Source organism: Ictalurus punctatus, chromosome 24, assembly GCF_001660625.3.
Source record: "Ictalurus punctatus breed USDA103 chromosome 24, Coco_2.0, whole genome shotgun sequence".
Taxonomy (NCBI): Eukaryota; Metazoa; Chordata; class Actinopteri; order Siluriformes; family Ictaluridae; genus Ictalurus; species Ictalurus punctatus.
The window spans coordinates 22,166,114-22,185,950 of record NC_030439.2 but is presented as its reverse complement, the minus strand read 5'-3'; the positions used below and the strand labels follow the sequence as shown (position 1 = coordinate 22,185,950).

The 19,837-nt window shown below is 37.8% G+C and overlaps 2 protein-coding genes across 3 annotated transcripts; both read right to left on the bottom strand.

Annotated features, from left to right (window-relative positions):
• Positions 1 to 8,309: 8,309 nt before the first annotated feature.
• Positions 8,310 to 17,864, bottom strand: si:ch211-264f5.2 (immunoglobulin domain-containing protein). 2 transcript variants are annotated; one of them, XM_017454780.3, is made up of 8 exons: positions 17,616 to 17,862; positions 16,085 to 16,396; positions 15,108 to 15,440; positions 9,986 to 10,150; positions 9,840 to 9,903; positions 9,653 to 9,738; positions 8,717 to 8,763; positions 8,310 to 8,592 (listed from the first exon to the last, which is right to left on the bottom strand). In XM_017454780.3, the coding sequence occupies exons 1-8, from the start codon at positions 17,659 to 17,661 to the stop codon at positions 8,512 to 8,514; spliced, it is 1,134 nt and encodes a 377-aa protein (XP_017310269.1). In that variant the 5' UTR covers positions 17,662 to 17,862; the 3' UTR covers positions 8,310 to 8,511. The 2 variants fall into 2 exon arrangements, with proteins under 2 accessions (XP_017310269.1, XP_047006543.1); XM_047150587.2 differs by lacking the exon at positions 9,986 to 10,150 and having other exon boundaries at positions 17,616 to 17,864.
• A 472-nt stretch (positions 17,865 to 18,336) lies between these two features.
• Positions 18,337 to 19,176, bottom strand: LOC108256908 (olfactory receptor 52E8-like). The gene is made up of 2 exons (XM_053675221.1): positions 18,825 to 19,176; positions 18,337 to 18,656 (listed from the first exon to the last, which is right to left on the bottom strand). Exons 1-2 carry the CDS (start codon positions 19,174 to 19,176, stop codon positions 18,337 to 18,339), a joined length of 672 nt encoding a protein of 223 aa, XP_053531196.1.
• Between the last annotated feature and the right edge of the window lie 661 nt (positions 19,177 to 19,837).

Genomic DNA, 19,837 nt, shown 5'->3' with positions numbered 1-19,837 from the left:
CTCCACTAGTATTTAGAGAGTCATTCGCCAAATGTTCATTGCGAAGTATATGTTCAGTAGACTTGTTCTCTGCATTTCCAAGCCTTTCACATTCGTTTGCTATCTTTATCTCGACCTCTTTTCCCATTTACGACTACGCTTTCTGCCTGTCCAGTCGCGTGACCTTTGCTTGTTTTATGACTATGTCTTTGGAACTACCCTTTACTACGCACCCGCTTCTGTTTCTGTGCCGACTCCGGTTCGTGACACTCGTGTTCATAGTTGACTTATGCAGCTGATTATGTTAATTTGAGCTGCACATTCAGATTATTAAAACCACTAAAGATAAACATAAATTTCAGCAGGACAGATTGTGGTTACATCAAACTGTCAGACAGTGGTGCTGGACTTACTATAGGTTCTCACTGGAGGCAACATCCTGCAAGAAAAATGTGATTACATTCAAGGTCAGAAATACACAAGGTCATAATTCTACACTTATTACATATATAATGTTACATTTAACCTCTGGCTAATTTGTCCCATTTCACCATCCATATTTCTGGTATGAGAACTAATTTGTATATTTTTCCTTTTATGACCATTTAAAAGATGAAAGGGCAGTTAACACTTGACAGAGACCGTGGAAAGCCTCTTTTAAAAAGCCAGCATACGGGAAATGATCACTCAAAATGTAAAATATTTACCATATTACCTAGACAGTGACATGGTTCAGGAGCTGCACATGATCAGTTTCATGAGAAAAATGTATAGATTATGTGGAAATTGTTTGATAATGTGAAAACCAACTGTACCTTAATTTGTACTGTAGAGAATGGGCTTTTTACTTCAATTCAATTTAATTTTATTTGTATAGCACTTTTAACAATGGACATTGTCTCAAAGCAGCTTTACAGAAACATATAAACACAGGATACAGATTTTAAATGTGTGAATTTATCCACATTGAGTGAGACGGTGGTGAGGAAAATCTCCCTAAGATAATATGAGGAAGAAACCTTGAGAGGAACCATACTCAGAAGAGAAACCATCCTCATCTGGTTTACTTGCTCTAGTGGCAAATAAACACTCATAAAACAAAAGATATATTTTAAATCAATTAGATATTTAGGTTGAATAGATTATACATTCCCCTAAAAAAGTGTTGGAAAAGCAAGACCATTTTTTTTGGGGGGGGGCTATACCCTGAAGACATTTGGGTTTGAGATAGATCAAAAGATGAATATTTGAAGTGATCAAAAATATTGAATAGATGTTTCTTGCTGTCCAGGTCTGCCCTGTTAAATTGATTGTTTAAAGAGTTAATAGCTCTGAATGTCTACTCTTGGTTTGAGACCTAGGTTTCGCCTGTGAAGACTGCATTTGTTGCTAAAAATGATAAACCTACATGAAGACCAGAGAGCTGTCTATGGGAGAAAAGCAAGCTATTTTGAAGCTGAGAAAAGAGGGGAAAGCATTGGGCTTAGCCAGTACAATTTGGAATGTCCTGAAAAAGAAAGAAACAACCAGATATGGAACAGGTTGGCCAAGGAAAAAAAACAGTTGATGACAAACATTGTGTGAGCTGTGAAGAAAACCGCAAAAACAGCAGTTAGTAACATCACCAACAACCTTCAGAGGCAGGGGTGAAGGTATCATAAGTACATAAATATAGAGGCCATACCAGAAGATGCAAACCACTCATGAGCAGTAAGAATCAGAAAGCCAGACTGAAATTCGCAAAGAAATACACAAATGATCCACAAAAGTTCTGGAACCAAGACGAACCACTATCAAAGTGGGTGTGTCTAAATGATCAAATTAGAGTTTGGAACACAGGGGATGTAATACAGCAGGGTGTAACTATATAAATCGTTTTAACACAATTTTTTTTAGTAAACAATATCTCTAAAGATACATCAGCTGTGTGTGTGTGTTACAAACATTACATGCTGCAGTGTGAGAAAGCTTCACAGCAAGTAATCAAAGCTTTTTAGATTTTATTCACTGAATCACTGATCTTAATGGTGTTGCATTTAAAATTTCCTGCTGGGGGAAGCATTACCCACATTTCACAGACCTTACATAGCAATACAAGCAAGGAGACAGAGTCCTAAATCCTGACTGATAGGTTTCATGAATGTTATTCCTATGCTATTCCTTATGCTGGGAAGTTTTATATTGGCCTATAACTGGAAAGCTGATGGTTTGCATTCAGGCTTTTTAATCAGGAGTTTTATAACTACTAGTTTAAAAGATTTAGGTACGTCGCCAATGCTAAGGGAAGAACTCGTTATTTTTAGAAGAGATTTGATTACTTCTGGTATTTTTGAAGTATGTTGGTAAGGCATCTAGTACACAAATGTACTAGATTTTGACGAGAAATTAATGACATTTTTCAGACTCTTGAAGGGGAATAAAACATTCTACTTTCTGATCTGATGTGTTTATATTGTCTACTTCGTCACTGAAAAAATGCATAAAGTCTAGAGTGTAGCAGAACACTCACCTGATCATGTTCTCTGGGATCAGATGGTGATCCAAACAAGGTTGATAACTCCGAGATTATTGATAAAACTCGGTGTGGTGAATGTACATGAATGTAAGCTTACGTGAATGTACGTTTGATGCGGTAGCATGGTGAAGTGCATATATTATGACTAAGACATTTTAAATGAGATGAGATAATGATCTGTGATAGTTTCAGAATGTGGGAATGTGACTATATTTTCTACATTAAATCCAAATGTTATTATATCAAGAATCTGACCACCATTATGAGTGGGTGCTATTATGTTCTGATTCACCCTGACTGAATCTAGAATGGACACAACTGCTGGTTCTTAGAGGGTCTTATAAAAAATGAATATTAAAGTCACCAAGAATTAATGCTTTGTCTAAAGAAACAACCAAGTTAGAGATTAAATCTGCAAATTCACCAAGGAATTCAGAATATGGACCTGGGGGTTTGTAAAAAATCAGCAGAATCGACTCGGTAGACTTATTTTATGTGGCTACGTATGTTATGTTAGTATAAAGAAAATGCATTGAATTCATTTTCAGGTTTTTGTGTGACTCTTGGCCTCTTCTTCTGCTAGTAAGAAGACAGTGATGTATGTAACTGTATCCGGGAGGACTAGCTTCATTTAATGCTACATACTCATTTTTTAATCCATATTTGTGTCAATCATAGTATATTAAACTCCTGATCAGTAATGGTTAGATTAACAATTAGTGCAGACAGTCTCAATATATTGGAACCTGAGTGACGACTCAGTGCAATTAGCAGACAGTCTGTTTAGCCTGCTTGTCTGGTCCCTGGATTGTCACAAATTAACTAGGCCTGTTCTGAGACTATGTGCTATACTGCAAGAAATGAGAGCAGCACCTTCCCGAGTGGGATGGATACCATCCCGCCCTAACAGGTCAGCCTTGCCCTCAGAACTATTCCAATTATCTATCAAGTCCACATTTTTTTCAGAGCACCACCTGGACATCCAGCAGTTCAGCGACCATAACCTGCTGTAAGCTACAACACCATGCTGCATAGGGATGAGGCCAGAGCATATTACTGCATTACCTTCGCTAATTTACACATCTCTACAATGTTACTCTTTTTATTTATTTATGCAAAGAAAGTCTGTGAAACTATTTACATGTGGCAAATACAAAATAACCAAGACAAACAAACATATATGTATGTTTGTTTACAATGATACTCTTAGTAACCTCTGACTGATGAAGGCGTATATCATTAACTCCTACATGAATAACTATCTTCGAAAACCTTTGCTTGCCTAAGATTAAATGCTATGTCTGGTACCCTCCAAGCTGAGTACCAGTATCATCCGGTGGATGATCTCTGATCGCTATCTTTAGACAAAAACGAAAACTTTCTGTGGCAGAATGGGAAGTTGCAAATTTTTCAAAGTGAAAAATAAAACAAAAGAAAATTATTTTACTGATTTTTAAAAAATGGTATAGCTTAAAGCAAAAAACTCCTGGCAAACAATTTCAAAACAGGAACTGTTCCCTGTAGTTCACAGTAAACAGTATCATGAAGACCAAGGAGTGATCAAAACATGTCAGGTACAAAGTTCTGGAAAAGTATTAAATCAGGGTTGTCTATAGAAAAAAATTCACAAACCTTGAACATACAGAGGAACTACATTAAACCTGCTATTTAAAAAAAAAATAATAAGAAGAATATGGAACAATCACAACTCAGCCTAGAGGAGACATTCCCTAAAATGTCATTGAGTGGATAAAGAGGGAAATAGAGAAACAACAAAGAGGTCATGGGGAACTCTGAAGTAGCTGGAGAGATCCACAACTTAGATGAGAGAAGCTGTTCACAGGAAAGCCATAGCCTAGACCATCCACACAGCTGAACTTTATAGAAAAGTGGTGATAAGAAACCACTGTTGAAAAAAGCCCTTTATTTTCTCTTTGGGGGTTCAGCAAACATGTAGTCACACCAAAACTGAACTTGCTGGCTTTAGCACAAGTGATATGTTTGGTGGAAACCTAACACTGCTCATCACCCTGAGAACACCATGCACACTGTGAAGCATCATTTTCATAATTACCTTTAGCCTTGTGGTTGCTTTTATGACTAGTCCTCTCTTTACCTGGGCTGATGGTTATTGGTTGCACCAGAACTAATTTAGGAGTGTCGTAGCAATGGGTGTGAATATGTGCACCACCACATGGCATGCTGTACTCAATGAAAAAAAAAACCCCACAATGTATCTTAATTAAATCAAATGGGTGCAGCAATTAAAACACCACACTATCTTCTAGGTTCAAATGAAGATTTTAGACAGAAAACCACACATTTTTTTGAGTTAGATAAAGGGAAACACTATTAAGTTTTTTCCCCAAGTGTGTGCAGAATAAGAGAATAAATACTAAATATACAATCAGGCCTGTATTTGAAACAAAATTTAAAAAATTGCAGCTGTGGCTCAGGTGTTAGTGTGGATTGTCCACTAATCACAGGGTTCCAGTTTGATCCCTGGTCTACATGCAGAAGTGTCCTTGGCAAGACACAGAACCCCAAGTTGTTCCTGATGGCAGGTTAGTCCCTTGCATGGAAGCTCTGCCATTATTGGTGTGTCTATGAATGGGTGAATGTGAAACAGTGTAAAGTGCTTTGTAGAATTGTTAAGGTTAAAAGGAGTTATGTACAACCCCAATTCCGAAAAAGTTGGGACAGTATGGAAAATGCTAATAAAAACAAAGAGGAGTGATTTGTAAATGTACTTTGAAGTGTATTTAAACAAACAAACAAAAAAATGATAAAGACAGGGTATTTGATGTTTTACCTAATCAACTGCATAGGTTTTTTTTTTTTTAACATAAACATTTTGCAACACATTCCAAAAAAGTTGGGACAGGGGCAGCTTAGGACTAATAGCAATGTGAGAAGTTGGAATAAGAAGGTGATGTGAAACAAGTGAGGCAATTGTCTAATCAGAGTATATAAGGAGCCTCCAAAAAAGGACTAGGCCTTAAAGAGCAAGGATGGGTCGAGGCTCGCTGATCTGCCCACAGATGCATCATTGAATAATCCAACACTTTACCCAAAGACAAATCGGTAGGATTTTGGGCGTTTCACCTTCTACAGTGCACAATATAATTAAAAGATTCAAGTAATCCGGTCAAATCTCGGTGCGTGAAAGGGCGAGGCTGAAAACCTTTTCTGAATGCGCGTGATCTCCGATCCCTTAGATGTCACAGTCTTAAAACTGTAATGAGCCTGTAATGGAGATCCTGACATGGGCTCGGGAATACTGCGGTAAACCTTTGTCAGGCGACACCATTCGCTGCTGAATCCACAGATGCAAGTTAAAGCTTTACTATGCAAAGCAGAAGCCATACATCAACACTGTCCAGAAACTCCGCCCACTTCTCTGGGCTTGGGCTTGATCTGAGATGGACAGTAGTACAGTCGAATCGTGTTTTGTGGTCCGACGAGTCGACATTTCAAATAGTTTTTGGACAAAACAGCCGTCGTGTTCACCGGGCCAAAGAGGAAAAGGACCGTCAGAACTGTTATCAGCGTCAGGTCCAAAAGCCAGCGTCTGTCATGGTATGGGGGCGTGTCAGTGCCCATGGCAGGGGTAACTTGCACATCTGTGAGGGCAGCATTAATGCAGAAATATATGTACACATTGTGGAGCAACATCTGCTGCCATCCAAAGCAGGACAACGCCAAACCACATTCTGCCCGGATTACAAGCGCATGGTTGCGTAAGCAGAGAGTGCAGGTGTGAGCATGGCCTGCCGCAGTCCTGACCTGTCTCCCATTGAGAACGTGTGGTGCATTATGAAGTGTAAAATAAGGCGATGAAGGCCCTGTACAGTTGCACAGCTGAAATGTATAATGGATGAATGAGGGAAAATTCCGCTCGCTAAACTTATCCAACTGGTGTCTTCACTCAGCGTCCAAATGCTTAATTAGTGTTATTAAAAGAAAAGCTGATGTTACACAGCGGTAAACAGTTGGCTGTCCCAATTTTTTCAGTGTTGCAGTTATCAGATTTGAAATGATCTGAACTATTTTGAACTATTGAACTATTTTCAATTATAAGTTAAATTCACCAAGAAAAACATCAAATAATGTGTTTTCAATATATTACAGGATGAATTGAATTTTCAAATGACTCTTTGGTTTTTTTTTTTGTTTTTTGCATTTTCCATACTGTCCCGACTTGTTCGGAATTGGGGTTGTAAGTGCAGACCATTTACCATTCAACAACTCGAAATACATCTAATCTACAAAATACACATGCATACATTTACAATTTCAACTCACGACCTTACAAGCTTACAAGTCTTAACCACTGAGCTACCACTATCCAGGGTTAGGGTTAATGTTAAGGTTAGGGTACAACTCTGTCAGAGAGATGTTCACCAGCCAGGAACAGAAAACTGACGTGAGAATCACAGAGGATGTGCTGAGACTACAGACAGACAAGACAACAGGACATGACGAGCTCTGAGAGAGAAACGTGTGTTTTTCTATGACCTCACTCATCAGGGGTCAGTGTTGGCAAGCTGGCGCTGACAAGGGCATGTGTGGCAATAATGGCATATTTTTGCTGCCAATATCTTTGCAGCATGTAAAGCATAGTTCCACCTTATACCTACATCCTGTTTGAGCTTCAACTCTTCAAGGCCCATCTGTCTCTGAGTGCTCTGAAATGCTCCGATGCAGTAGTGGTCCTGTGAAAGTGTGCAACAATAGTTTTTACCTTTGCCACAACCCACTGAACGTGTTTTAAACCTTCCCTAACAATCAGGTTTATAGTGTGGGCAAAGCAAGGCAAGTGCCTCCATCCAGCCTTCCGAAGTGCAGCTTTAATGTTGCTAGCATTATCAGATGCACACGCAAATTGTATCTATAATGCTGCATTCTCCACAAAAAAAAGACTGATTTGAATATCTGTGGCAAAAGTGTTGCTGAAATGGTCTGCCTGCTTCGAAGAATGGATCAAGTGGATCAAGTGCCTTTGTGTAAACTCTAAGTCCTTCATCCTTAACAATAAAAAAGGTTGCAAATCAAGAGCAATCATTTTTACGAACTCTTCATCCATGTTACTCTGTCTGACAGGGCCAATCTCACATAGTGCTTAACAGAAAGCTCTTTGCTGCTTGGCACATTAGTCCCTGCTTCAGATCTGGGTATAGGTTGAACTGAGTGTGTGCTGCAGAGTCATCTGGATTGGGTTGCCTTACTTGTGTAAGCTGGGCAGTTGGGTGTTTTGTAGATGCTGTGTAAAATGTGATGTGGATCCTCCTGAGCCTGAAAAGAAATTATTGCACATTTTGATTTTGCTTTGCTTGGTCCTACTTCTTCAAAGTGTATCCAAATGTTGTTTCTCTTTCAGTTCGATTAAGACCGAGTGATCATCGGAATCATATTTTGCATTTGTTATGCTAGGTGGCTCGTGCTTGCTTGTTTACTAGTGACTGGTGACTGAACTAATGACTAGTTTTATTAAATACATTTTTATTAAAACATGAAAAAACCTTTCTAGCGAGAGATATAAATTAATTTTACTATAGTCTATTGTGCATGCAGATTATATTTTAAGTAGTTAAGCTAAATCATGGAGTTGATAAGACTAGTTTATTCTTTCTATATCCTTTAGACATGTAGAACAGCATTGGCATTTGTGCATCAATATCTATAATGTGTGCTGTCGGTGCAAAACTTTAGGAAACTTGTCCAAGATGTAGCCCACTCGATATTGGTCAATCGTATGAAACTGTGACCACAAACACCATGAACCTAAGTGAATGAAAGGCACTGATCAACAATATACATTCAGACATCACTTTATTTGAAGGTTTCATTGATATAACATGACACGGAGTTGTTAGAAAAAAATACGTAGTAACGCCTTTACTTGATGACGTAAAGGAACCAATGAATCAGTTTTTTGAACCAGTTCATTGAAACAAACCGTCCAAAAGAACCGGCTCGCAGAAATAAATCGGACTTTCCATCACTAGTGTGATCATCTAAGAATTAGATTCTTCTTGCAGTTGAAGGACGGCGGCTCTGCTCCAATCACGGTCTAACAGCTCTGCATCATCAGTTACCTGTTCATTAAACATCATTAATCATTAGTATGTAGCTATACGTTTTAACGTGTGTGTGTGTGTGTGTGTGTGTGTGTGTGTGTGTGTGTGTGTGTGTGTGTGTGTTATGAATGCGTTTACTCACACTGAGCTCTGCTGACTCTGTCCACCTCTCCCTTACTTGAACTTCAGCTGGATAGTTTCAGAAACAAGAATTTCAATGTACAGGTGCATCTCAAAAATTAGAATATCATGGAATTTTTTTTTCTTCCATAATTTAAGTCAAAAAGTGGAACTTTCATGTATTCTAGATTCATTACACTAAGTGAAATATTTAATGGCTTTTTTTTTGTTTTATTTTAGTCATGATGATTACGGCTTACAGCTCACGGAAATCAAAAATCCAGTATCTCAAAATATCAGAATAAAGAATTTAATTTAATAAAATAATTTAAAAAATAAAAACAATCTGCAGTTACACTGGCTCTTACACCTCTACTCTGTGGACTTTGCTTCTCTAAAAAATTCAATTAAAAATCTTGTACACTGTATGTATATATATATATATATATATATATATATATATATATATATATATATATATATATATATATATATATATATATATATATACACATACATACATACATACATACATACATACATACATACACACATACACACACACACACACACACACACTGCTTGATATATCGCTCTACTTGTATTCCCTCATTTGTAAGTCGCTAAGTGAATAAATGTAAGGGTTTTTTTTTTCATATGTGGTGAAACCCATCCTTTACAGAATAACAGCACTGAGATTTTTACTGTAACGCCTCTCTCTCTCTCTCCCACACACACACACACACACACACACACACACACACACACACACACACACACACACACATTTCAAGAAGACATCTTCCAGTAGCATTTCCTGTTTGTCACAGATAGCAATTAAACTTTAAAGTTCCTGTTTCACTTCTAATTTTTTTCATCTTTAATTTTTTTTTACCATGTTTGTACTGAGTGTTTCATTCATTACATTTCATTATTATTGTGTGTGTGTTTTACTCACGCTGGTGTGTCCTCCATCTCCAGCACACCGCACCCACCAGTACTGACATCACTGCAGCCAAGAGCACGATCACACACACACTCCATCTACAATATAACTCAAAGAGTTGAGGAACAGTTCTGTGTGGACCGAGGTGATATCATCACATAACACAAAACAAACAAGAGTACAGCAGTATCATACGCACCTGTGTGAGGTAGTGGGTGTAGCAATGGGTGGGGATTCAGGTGTGGATGATGGATATTCTAGCACTGTGAGAGTAAAGTGAATTGAGTTAGTGGTGTGTGTATGTGTGTGTGTGTGCGCGCACTGTGACATGCAAGTGGTCCTTACCTATTGCAGGTGAGGTGAACACATTCTCAGGTGTTATAGATGGCAAGGATATGGTTGAAGATGTGGTTGATCCACGTAAAGTGCTGGGTGGTGTGTGTGTATGTGAGTGTGTGTGTGTTCGCATAGTAGTGGATGTGTGTGATGGTGACAGAGGATCACTATACACTGTGGATGAAGGAGAGTGGAGAGATGGAGGAGAGTGAATATTTATTACCCACACAGTTTAGTTCAGGTTTATTTAAATACACAATCACAAAGCAGCATAGAGTGCATCTGTGTTGTTGTGTGGTGTCTACAGCTTCACTGGAAGTAAATGTTTTTTTGTTTTGTTTTTTTAAACAAAAAAACCTCTCTCAAAGTTTTCTTGAAGTTGCACTCTTTGTCGACCTGGAAGCACGGCTTCTCCTCAAATCAGATAAACCTAATATCATAAAGAGAGGCCATGGTAGACCTCTCAACTGCCAAACAGTGAATGAACATGACTGACTTGTCAAACTTAAACTTATTGGTGCCATTCAGAATCTCTTGGAGCCTGCAGTAGTGGTATAATTTGCAAATATTGTAAATATATTTTAAGTATGGGAGAGTAGGGTAAGATGAGCCAGTAGGTAAGTTGACCCACCGCCTGTATCTGGGCAACCAAACACAATTATTGTCATGTGACCATAAATGTATTTACATTCTCCATTTTCATCTTGCTGTGGAAGGAAGAACCATATGGATGAAGTGATAAGCATATTTTTTTGCCCGTCATTGGTCTTTGTCAGGTATAATCAGTCTCACATCAAAATAATTGACTTCAGTTTAAAATGTTATCATGTTGATGAATGTGTAAAAACATGTGAGTGAATTAGCAAATATGTAGTTCAGGGTTGCTAGACTAAAGATTTTACCCAAAATTGTGACTGTGGGGCAAAAAAAAAGCCACAGCCTTGGGGGTAAGTTGATGAACTGGTGGTTCATCTTATCCAAGGCCATAACCAGATCCTGAACATTTGGGGGTTAGAGGGCCCAAACCATTTGGTGGGGGTAGGATCACAAATGTAATGGTCCTTTTTAGTTCTTTATGTAATAACGGCCCAAATATTTATATATACACATTATTTATATATACAATGCAAGACCTTTTATATTCAGGACCACAATAACTACAGTGTGTATTACAATACAAAAACAAGTTAGAGTGGATGGTTTATTATATTTAAGATTTACTCACTCTACCCCAGGTAGGCCTTTCATTTTATTATGCACAGATATAGTGAACAATATGTTCCAAACAGTAGAGCAGACCAAATATGAATTGCAAAATTTACACTGTGTATATACTGCTAATATATATCCTGTCAGCTTACCCTTTTTTCTGATGTCCCAAATAAAAAATTATTATCATTTGATTGTTTTTTCATTATTGTCATAATGTCTCTGTAAAACGACGTGACTGTCAGCTAGCCAGACAAAATTACTTACACAAAATTATTTACTCACCCTCAAGTTGTTCCAAACCTGTATGCTGTTTCCAGTGTAACACAATAGGAGAATTTTGAAGAATGTTTACACAGCTATACAAAAAAGCAGTGCAAAGACACAAAGCTCTCATATGGCCACTTGGAGTACAGTTTTTATGCTGCCTTTATAGTGCACATTTTAAAGCTCATGATCACTATATTCTGCCATTTTATGGAATAGCGCTGTAATAGAGTGGAAAAGTGTGTGTGTGTGTGTGTGTGGGGGGGGGGGGGGGGGGGTCTTTTATGAGATTATGTAAGAGTAACATTGTTTAGGTTTGGAATGACATAAGGAGAAGTAAATAACAGAATTTTTGTTTTTTAGGTGAAAAACTTTTAAATTGAACTTTTAACCTTTAACTGTTGGAGCACAAAAACGAGGACATAGAGACAGAAAGCAGAATTAAATGAATTTTAAAAAAATAGTCGAAGAACTAGATTTGCAAATAAAATATTTTTATTTTAATAAATGACTAACTTAACCGTAACCTAAAAAACACGTCAAAGTCAGAATCCACACGTTTTACCATGTTCTAGTTGAAAGCTTGAGGATGATAACTCTCCCACTTTTAGTTTTATGGTAAATGGTCTGTACTTATATAGCACTGTTTCTTTCTTTTTTTTTTCTTTTCTTTTCAAACCTTAGCAGTTCTACAAAGTGCTTTACACTGGTTCTCATTCATCCATTCACACACACTCTCACACCAATGGTAGCAGAGCTGCCATGCAAGGCGCTAGCTTGCCATCAGCAGCAACTTGGGGTTCAGTGTCTTGCCCAAGGACACTTCGGCATGTGGAGTCATGTGGGCCGGGAATCGAACCGCCAACCCTACGATTAGTGAACAACCCGCTATGCCACCTGAGCCACAGCCGCCTATATATATAATTTTCTTAGAAAAGTGAATTTACTGAAAGGCTACCAGTAAAGCCAGTTAACCACGTTAATAACATTCATTCACAATATGCACACAGTCATTGTCCATCTTCTGCCTAATACACTCCTAATAACGGCTCAGTTAATGTTTCTTGTCTCGTTACAATGACAATAACACATTACATTGCATGAATCACGAAAATGTTTGCATCCCTGGATATTACTGTCGTTCATTTACCGTTTCTGACGTAAACCACTTAGGGCTTTAGCTACCTAGCTTACATCTTACCGCACTCTTTCACTGTTAAAACTGAAGCGTCACACGGCCTCTGCCCTTTTTGATTAGACTGACCACTTCAAACATTTTGACATTGACGAGCGTTGCTAGACCACTGAGGCAGGCCAGCCTAAATTTCTTTAAAAACTTTTTTTCATCCTAACACGTGTAGCAGTGTATAATTGAGTGCAGCAGAGCGGCATCAAAAATATCAAATACTGGGGTGGACAATTTGGCCATATCTAACGTTTGGACCTGTCCCCCTTAATGTCTATGGTGGTTACAGCCCTGATCTTACCCCCTCATGTTTACATGAAGTTAAGTTAAGTATTTGGTGTTTAAGTTTTGTTGCATCCTAACAATGAATAACTGACATACTTCATATTTTACATGTAGCATAACATTTGTTATTTGTTAAGAAAAACAGATAGTGGCTCCACACCCCTATCCTCAAGGGAGGAAGATCCATCAGAAAAGTGTTAAAAGAAAGATTGATAGGTCAACCATTCATAGATATCTACAAAAGGTAGAGGATAAGAAGACTAACAACTGGATAGAAAGGAACTTTTGAGGTGAAGAACATATTTAAGGAAGACATTAAGAAAGAGCTTGCAAACTACATTAAAAAACTTTTGCAGGTTCTATGGCCTCACTACAAAGAACAAAGGACCAACATTCAAGTCCCCAGCAACAGGACAGAGAATGATTTGGCAATTTAGTCTGAATGTAAAGGACAGGCAAGGCTTAGTGAGTGCAACATAAAAAATGCAGTCCATAAACTTAAATTGAGTGACTAAATTTTTTACTATAAGTCGAGATTTGTTTGAAAGCTTTAAGACACGCCACAATCTTGCCTGCCATATGCAGGAAGCAACATCTTGGAGCAACCAACATCTTGGAGTTTTTTATCTCCTTGTGGGTGACTTAGTAGCATCAGTCTTATTTTATCATTTTGAATAGCAGTTTCTGTACATATGTGATATGTCAGTGTTTATGTTGTTGCATACAAAATCTGTGATTATATAGATATTCAGAACAATATGTTACGACACTTAGGCGGAGACAAACGCGGACTGGCGCTTGAGATAACGTGGGGTGGACAACAGATAAAACACGGAATCAGAGTCAGTACAATCGGGTAATCAGCTTATACGGGGCGTAGGCAGAAGTGTAATCTAAAGACAAGTGAATATCGACAACCAGGTAAACGTATATGAGGTTAATGCTTGGTAAACGAACAGAGATGAGTCTGCTGAGCGGTTACTTCGCAAGCAGCTGGCGTTAATGAGGCCCTTTTATAACTTTAGATGTAGTGCAGGTGTTCATTATCAGAACTCTGGTGAACTCGAGCACGGGCATGGCTGGGAAGTGTAGCCCTCTTCCGCCATGTCCCTGGGCGGCACTACACGTTGTGAACTGCAGCTACAAGTTCGCCGTGGCATAACACAATATATGACATGTTGGTGTTTGTTTATAGGCTAAAAAGTTTGCTATTATGCCAAATATACAGTTGTGATTCTACACTGAAAGTGTAAGACAAATAATCTGTATATGTTCCTCAAAATAATACAAGTTTCATTCAATTTAAGACTTCCATGTCTATTTCTTAATCTTAGAGACTTGACAAACTACCTTCAGGTTTCAGAACTGTAGACAAATTAGTTGTAATATTTATTTCATGAACACCAACAATATAACACAAATATAATACAAAAAAACTAACAGAATAAGGGATTTAATTATCAATCATTATATTTAGAGTTATACTTTACAATCTGGTTAATACAATAGTTAGTAACTGTTTTCTGAGATGGCTCAACTTACCCCTAATACAAGGCAATTGAGCCACAAGACCACTTTTTTTGGAACCTCATATTTTGTTGTCTATTTGAGTTAGGCACACTGCTAAGGTTACAATTGATGGCACACACCCTGAAATTTTGACATATGCATTAGTTTTATTCCTGTCTGATATTCCCTTGGCTATAGGTCGACTTAAGAAAAAAAACAGCTCATCTTCCCCACTCTCCTCTATAATGGTATGTTTGAGTATTTGCATTCATGTCTGAAATTTGTTGTTTATAAGTCTACCTAGCTAGCGGTCACTTCTTTCTTCAGCAAGCAGCCTAGCTGCTGTTTGGCACAAAATAGCAGAAACTGCTAATGTTGACCTAATTTTAGAAAAAAAAAATTGTCAGGGAGCAAAAAATGCTTTTTTTTTTTTTTTTTTTTTTTTTTTTTTTAAATCTGTCTTGATACAGTAACATTGATTGACTGTGTTTATTATGTGTAGTGTGTACATACCTGTGTAGTTGTGTAATGTGTACATTACTGTGTAGTTGTGTAATGTGTACATTACTGTGTAGTTGTGTAATGTGTACATTACTGTGTAGTTGTGTAATATGTACATTACTGTGTAGTTGTGTAATGTGTACATTACTGTGTAGTTGTGTAGTGTCTACAAACCTGTGTCATTTTGTAGTGTGTAGTTGTGTGTTGTTGTGATGCAGATGTGTACAGGTGCTTGGACCCCTGCGGCACTGCACCAGTACCAGCCAGCCTCGTCTGTCCGAAGCCCCGCACGTGCTACACTGAACAAGCCTTGCCCCTCATCACTGAGCTGCAGCTGTGCATTCTGGGATATTTGAGCACTGTGCTGAGATTGGCAGGAGTGCAGGTCTCCCCCCCTACACCATTTCTTTTCCACCTTCTTCAGTCTGTCGCTGTACAAACACTGCACATGCACAATTCCTCCCTCAGGAGCAGACAACAATGCCCTGCTGACCCACAAATCAGGATCTCTCACACACACACACACACACACACACACACACACACACACACACACACACACACACACACACACACACACACACACACATTTTATATAAACACACATTTAGTTTAAGTTCAGTATAGTAAAGGTTTTCAGTGAAACAGAACATTTCAGACAAAATCCTTCAGCATAGCTGATGAAAGTAGGGCTGTTAAAGTTAATGCATTATTTCCTTTTAACGGCACAAATTCTTTTGATGCCATTAATGCAGGTTTAAATATGACTTCTTATGTCACCCATAGTTTAGCAGTCAACCACCAGCAGATTAATCTGTTACTATTAACAATTTGAACTTGTTGCTGTGCCACAGTTTTGATCCTGTTCTCATCCTCATTTTTTTTTAAAATTCGGTTTTGCCTCGTTTATGCCCGTTTGCCGATCGACTGACCAATTGCCTCTTTGACCACGCCTATGTCTCATGTTTTGGATTTGTCTGCCTATCTCGACTATAATAAAGCTCTTATCGGCACTTGCATCCGTCCTCAACTTCCATTCGTGACACATGTTATGAATTTAACATCATTTTGGATTTTATTTATGAGTCAGACAACTCGCACCAGCAAAAAATCGGTTCTATTTTATTTATATTCTATTTCCAGGTTCTTACCATCAGTTACTTGCAGCTCCATTGATGTCCTGATGTCGCTCATCAGTCCTCCGTTCTTGACGGCGCACCAATACCTCCCGGCGTCTCGGACCTGCAGCTCAGAGAACATGAGCGTGGTGACCAGCTTGTCTGGGTTGTCCATCACACTAACTCGGCCTGCCCACTCTCTCACACGCACACACATGTACCACATCCTCCCTCTGCACCAGTACTTCTCCTGTTCTCTGAACCTCCAGTTGTAGTGGCAAGGAATTGTGATGGAGCCACCGGGTTTAGCCGTCACTTTTTCTACAGTCCATAAACATGCACATCCTGTAGAACAGGAAGTGACTAAGTGAATGACAACTTCATAGACAGAACATTTACACATTTGCAACTGGTAGTGTTACTAACTTCTCAGTTTAACCGGTTTCCCAGTGTTCCAATTTCCCCCTGTTGGTTCTAATTTTCACAATCTCTGGTTACCCAGTGTTTCTGCTGCTTCCCAATGCAATTAGCCAAGGGTATCAGTCAGGTGCTACAATATAATGCAGCATAGCAAAAATATAATGCAACAATATTATTTAGGGAGAGACAATTTCATTACTCAGTGTTGCTTTTAGATTTTACATTTACATTACATTTATTCACTTAGCAGACGCTTTTATCCAAAGCGACTTACAAATGAGAACGATACAAGCAAAGCGATATATCAAGCAGAGAACAATACAAGAAGTGCTACCATACAAGATCTATTAATTGAATTCCAGAAGAAGCAAAGTGCAGAGTAGAGGTGTAAGTGCATTTTTTTTAGTTTTATTTATTTATTTATTTATTTATTTATTTATTTTTTATGAGTTGGTTAGGTGTTCATAGAAGAGGTGGGTCTTTAGCTGTTTTTTGAAGATGGTGAGAGATTCTGTGGTTTTAAGCATGGGAAACAGCATTTTAAGCATGAAAATGCTGTTTCCCAATGTTCCTGTTATTTCCCTGGAATTTTTTATTTTTCAGTGGTCTCAGAGTTCCTGTTTTCTCAGTATTCCAGTGTTTCTACTTTCATGGTGTTTACAGAGTTTTGTCAGTAATGGTATAAATCTGTAAACTCTCAGCAAGCAGTCAAATGATTGCATATGTGTATGTGAGCGTCAGTACAGAAGGAAATCAGTGTTGTGACAGTGAGAGTTACTCAACATGCAAGAGCATGTCAGAGCAGAACACTCAGTCACACAAAGCACACAGTCACACAGAAAATGCATTTATGGCAGGTCTACTTGGATTTTACACATTATGCAGTTTAACTGCTTAACTGTGTGTGTGTGTGTGTGTGTGTGTGTGTGTGTGTGTGTGTGTGAAGGGATGTCACAAGCTCTTTGATACTTTTTTTACTATTTTATTCCTATATTGAGTGTGTTATATGTAATGTCTATGTAGTGTCTGATGTGTACAGTGTAACTTTTAAACCTGACGATAGTTTGAGTTCAATACTGAAACATCTCTAAGCTCAAGACAGCATTCAGATGCTAGATGTAAAATGTACATGAAGGCTACTCACCTGAAATGGCCTGGAGGATGAGGACAGGAAGCAGCAGGACCGCCATTACTGAGCTCAGTCTGAATCACACTGTTCTTCAGAAGCTCCACTGTTCCTCAGCTGCTGGGTATAAAAGTTGTTGTGTGTTCACATGTATACATACTCGTCCACACACTTGTCTACGCACTTGTCTACGCACTCTCTCACTTATACACCGACACTTCCCCAACTCACTATGATTTCAACACACACTTCTCATTTCTACTTCATCTGAGAGAGCCACCAAGTGTGTGTGTGTGTGTGTGTGTGTGTGTGTGTGTGTGTGTGTGTGTGTGTGTGTGTGTATACCATGAAGCAATGACTAAAGTGAAATCTGTGAACCTTAATTTAATTATCTGTGATGAAACAACAGGATACAGGGAAAAAAAACAAACCCATAAAATCAGAATAAATAAAGTACAATTACAGTGATACGAGTCATGTGTTTTACACACTGTGCAGGTATCAGAAAAACATGAACACACCAGTACAATACTCCAGGTTTTGGATGTACAAACATTATCATAATCTAGTTTAATAACTGTTTTCCTATAACTGTTCTACTCTGATCAAGTAAATATGTGGTGCAGACAATAACTTAACAGGTTCTATATGGGCTTCTGCTGCCCTAATTTACATATGTATACTCATATTACAGTGGGTAAAAATAAATATATAAGTAATGTAAACAAACATCAGAATTTTAGTCTAAAAAGATGTGTATCTTCTTCTTCCAAAACATTCTTTTAATCCTATTAAAAATCTCCTGAAGTTTCAGTCCATATATAATGGGATTAAATAGAGGAGGAATAACCAGATTTTCCACTGACAGGATCATGGCAATAATGTGAGGCATATTTCCTTCCAATCTACTGTTTATAATTTCAAAACATGAAGTGACAGTGAAACTTGTGAAAATTAATAGATGTGGTAAACAGGTCTGTAGAGCTTTTCTTCTGAAATCTTTTGAATTATTTAAACAGACAGAGAGTATCCTGATATATGAGTAAATTATGAAGATCACTTGTGGAAATACAGCAATGACAAAAATGAACAGTCCATACGAATTATACGCAGAAATGTCTCCACAACCCAGTTTAACAATTGCATAATTGCTACAGTATATTCTATTTAATTTGAAATTACACAGTTTAATCTTATATATTAATACCATTGCTATAGCATTTTCACAACTAGGCACAAAGCAAGACAAAAATATGAGCTTTTTCACAGTAGACATTTTTACAATAGCAGCATATTGTAGTGGTTTACAAATAGACACATATCTGTCATAGGCCATAGCTGACAACAGCATGAACTCTGACATGGCATAAGTGTAAATGAAAAATGCCTGAAATACACAAGCATCAAGGGAAACAATTAGATTTTTGGATAAAATATCACTCAGCAGTTTGGGGTATAAAGCAGTTGAGCCACCTAAAGTGTTCATTAGCAAAGCAGTGATGAAAATGTACATGGGCTCATGGAGGCTCTCATTTGTGTATATCACAAAAATTACAATAGTGTTACAACAAATGGTCATCAGGTAGACAGAAAGTGTAACTAGAAAATAAACATATCTGTACTTCTCCAAGTCCACATGACCAGTCAGAATTAAATATGTAACGTTGGCATAAAAATCCATTAATCTGTCACACTTATTAATGGGCTATTAATTATTATTATATAATATAGTGATATTTAAGTTATAAGTGATTTAATAAGAAAAATCTAGCATCTCTGTGGATAAGAAAGCAAATTTCTATACCTTTATACATTCTTATTTCAAAACAAATTCTTTATTGGCTCACTGACTGTCTGAAACACTGGCAAACCCCGCCTACTTATTTACTTTTTTTTCTTCTCTGCTCATTTAATTGTGATAACTCTTTTGAGAATTATAAAAAGAATAACAATCTATTCTTCTACCACTGATTGTTTTTAATCCCTACATCTCTGTACCACTTCTACACTTCATGTACTAAAATACAATATGTCCAAGAAAGAGCAACTCTGATAGCACTTTCTGTCTGATGAATGAGATGAAACAAAGATGAATTGTTTAATTTCACCCAACATCCATTAATATATCAGAAGATTTTATGAGGCTTCTCTCTATGTTGATGGTATATGTGTTTTTAAAGGACCTGCTGGATGTTCAGTTTGATTCACAGACATGATCAGAAAGCAGCTTTACAGGAATC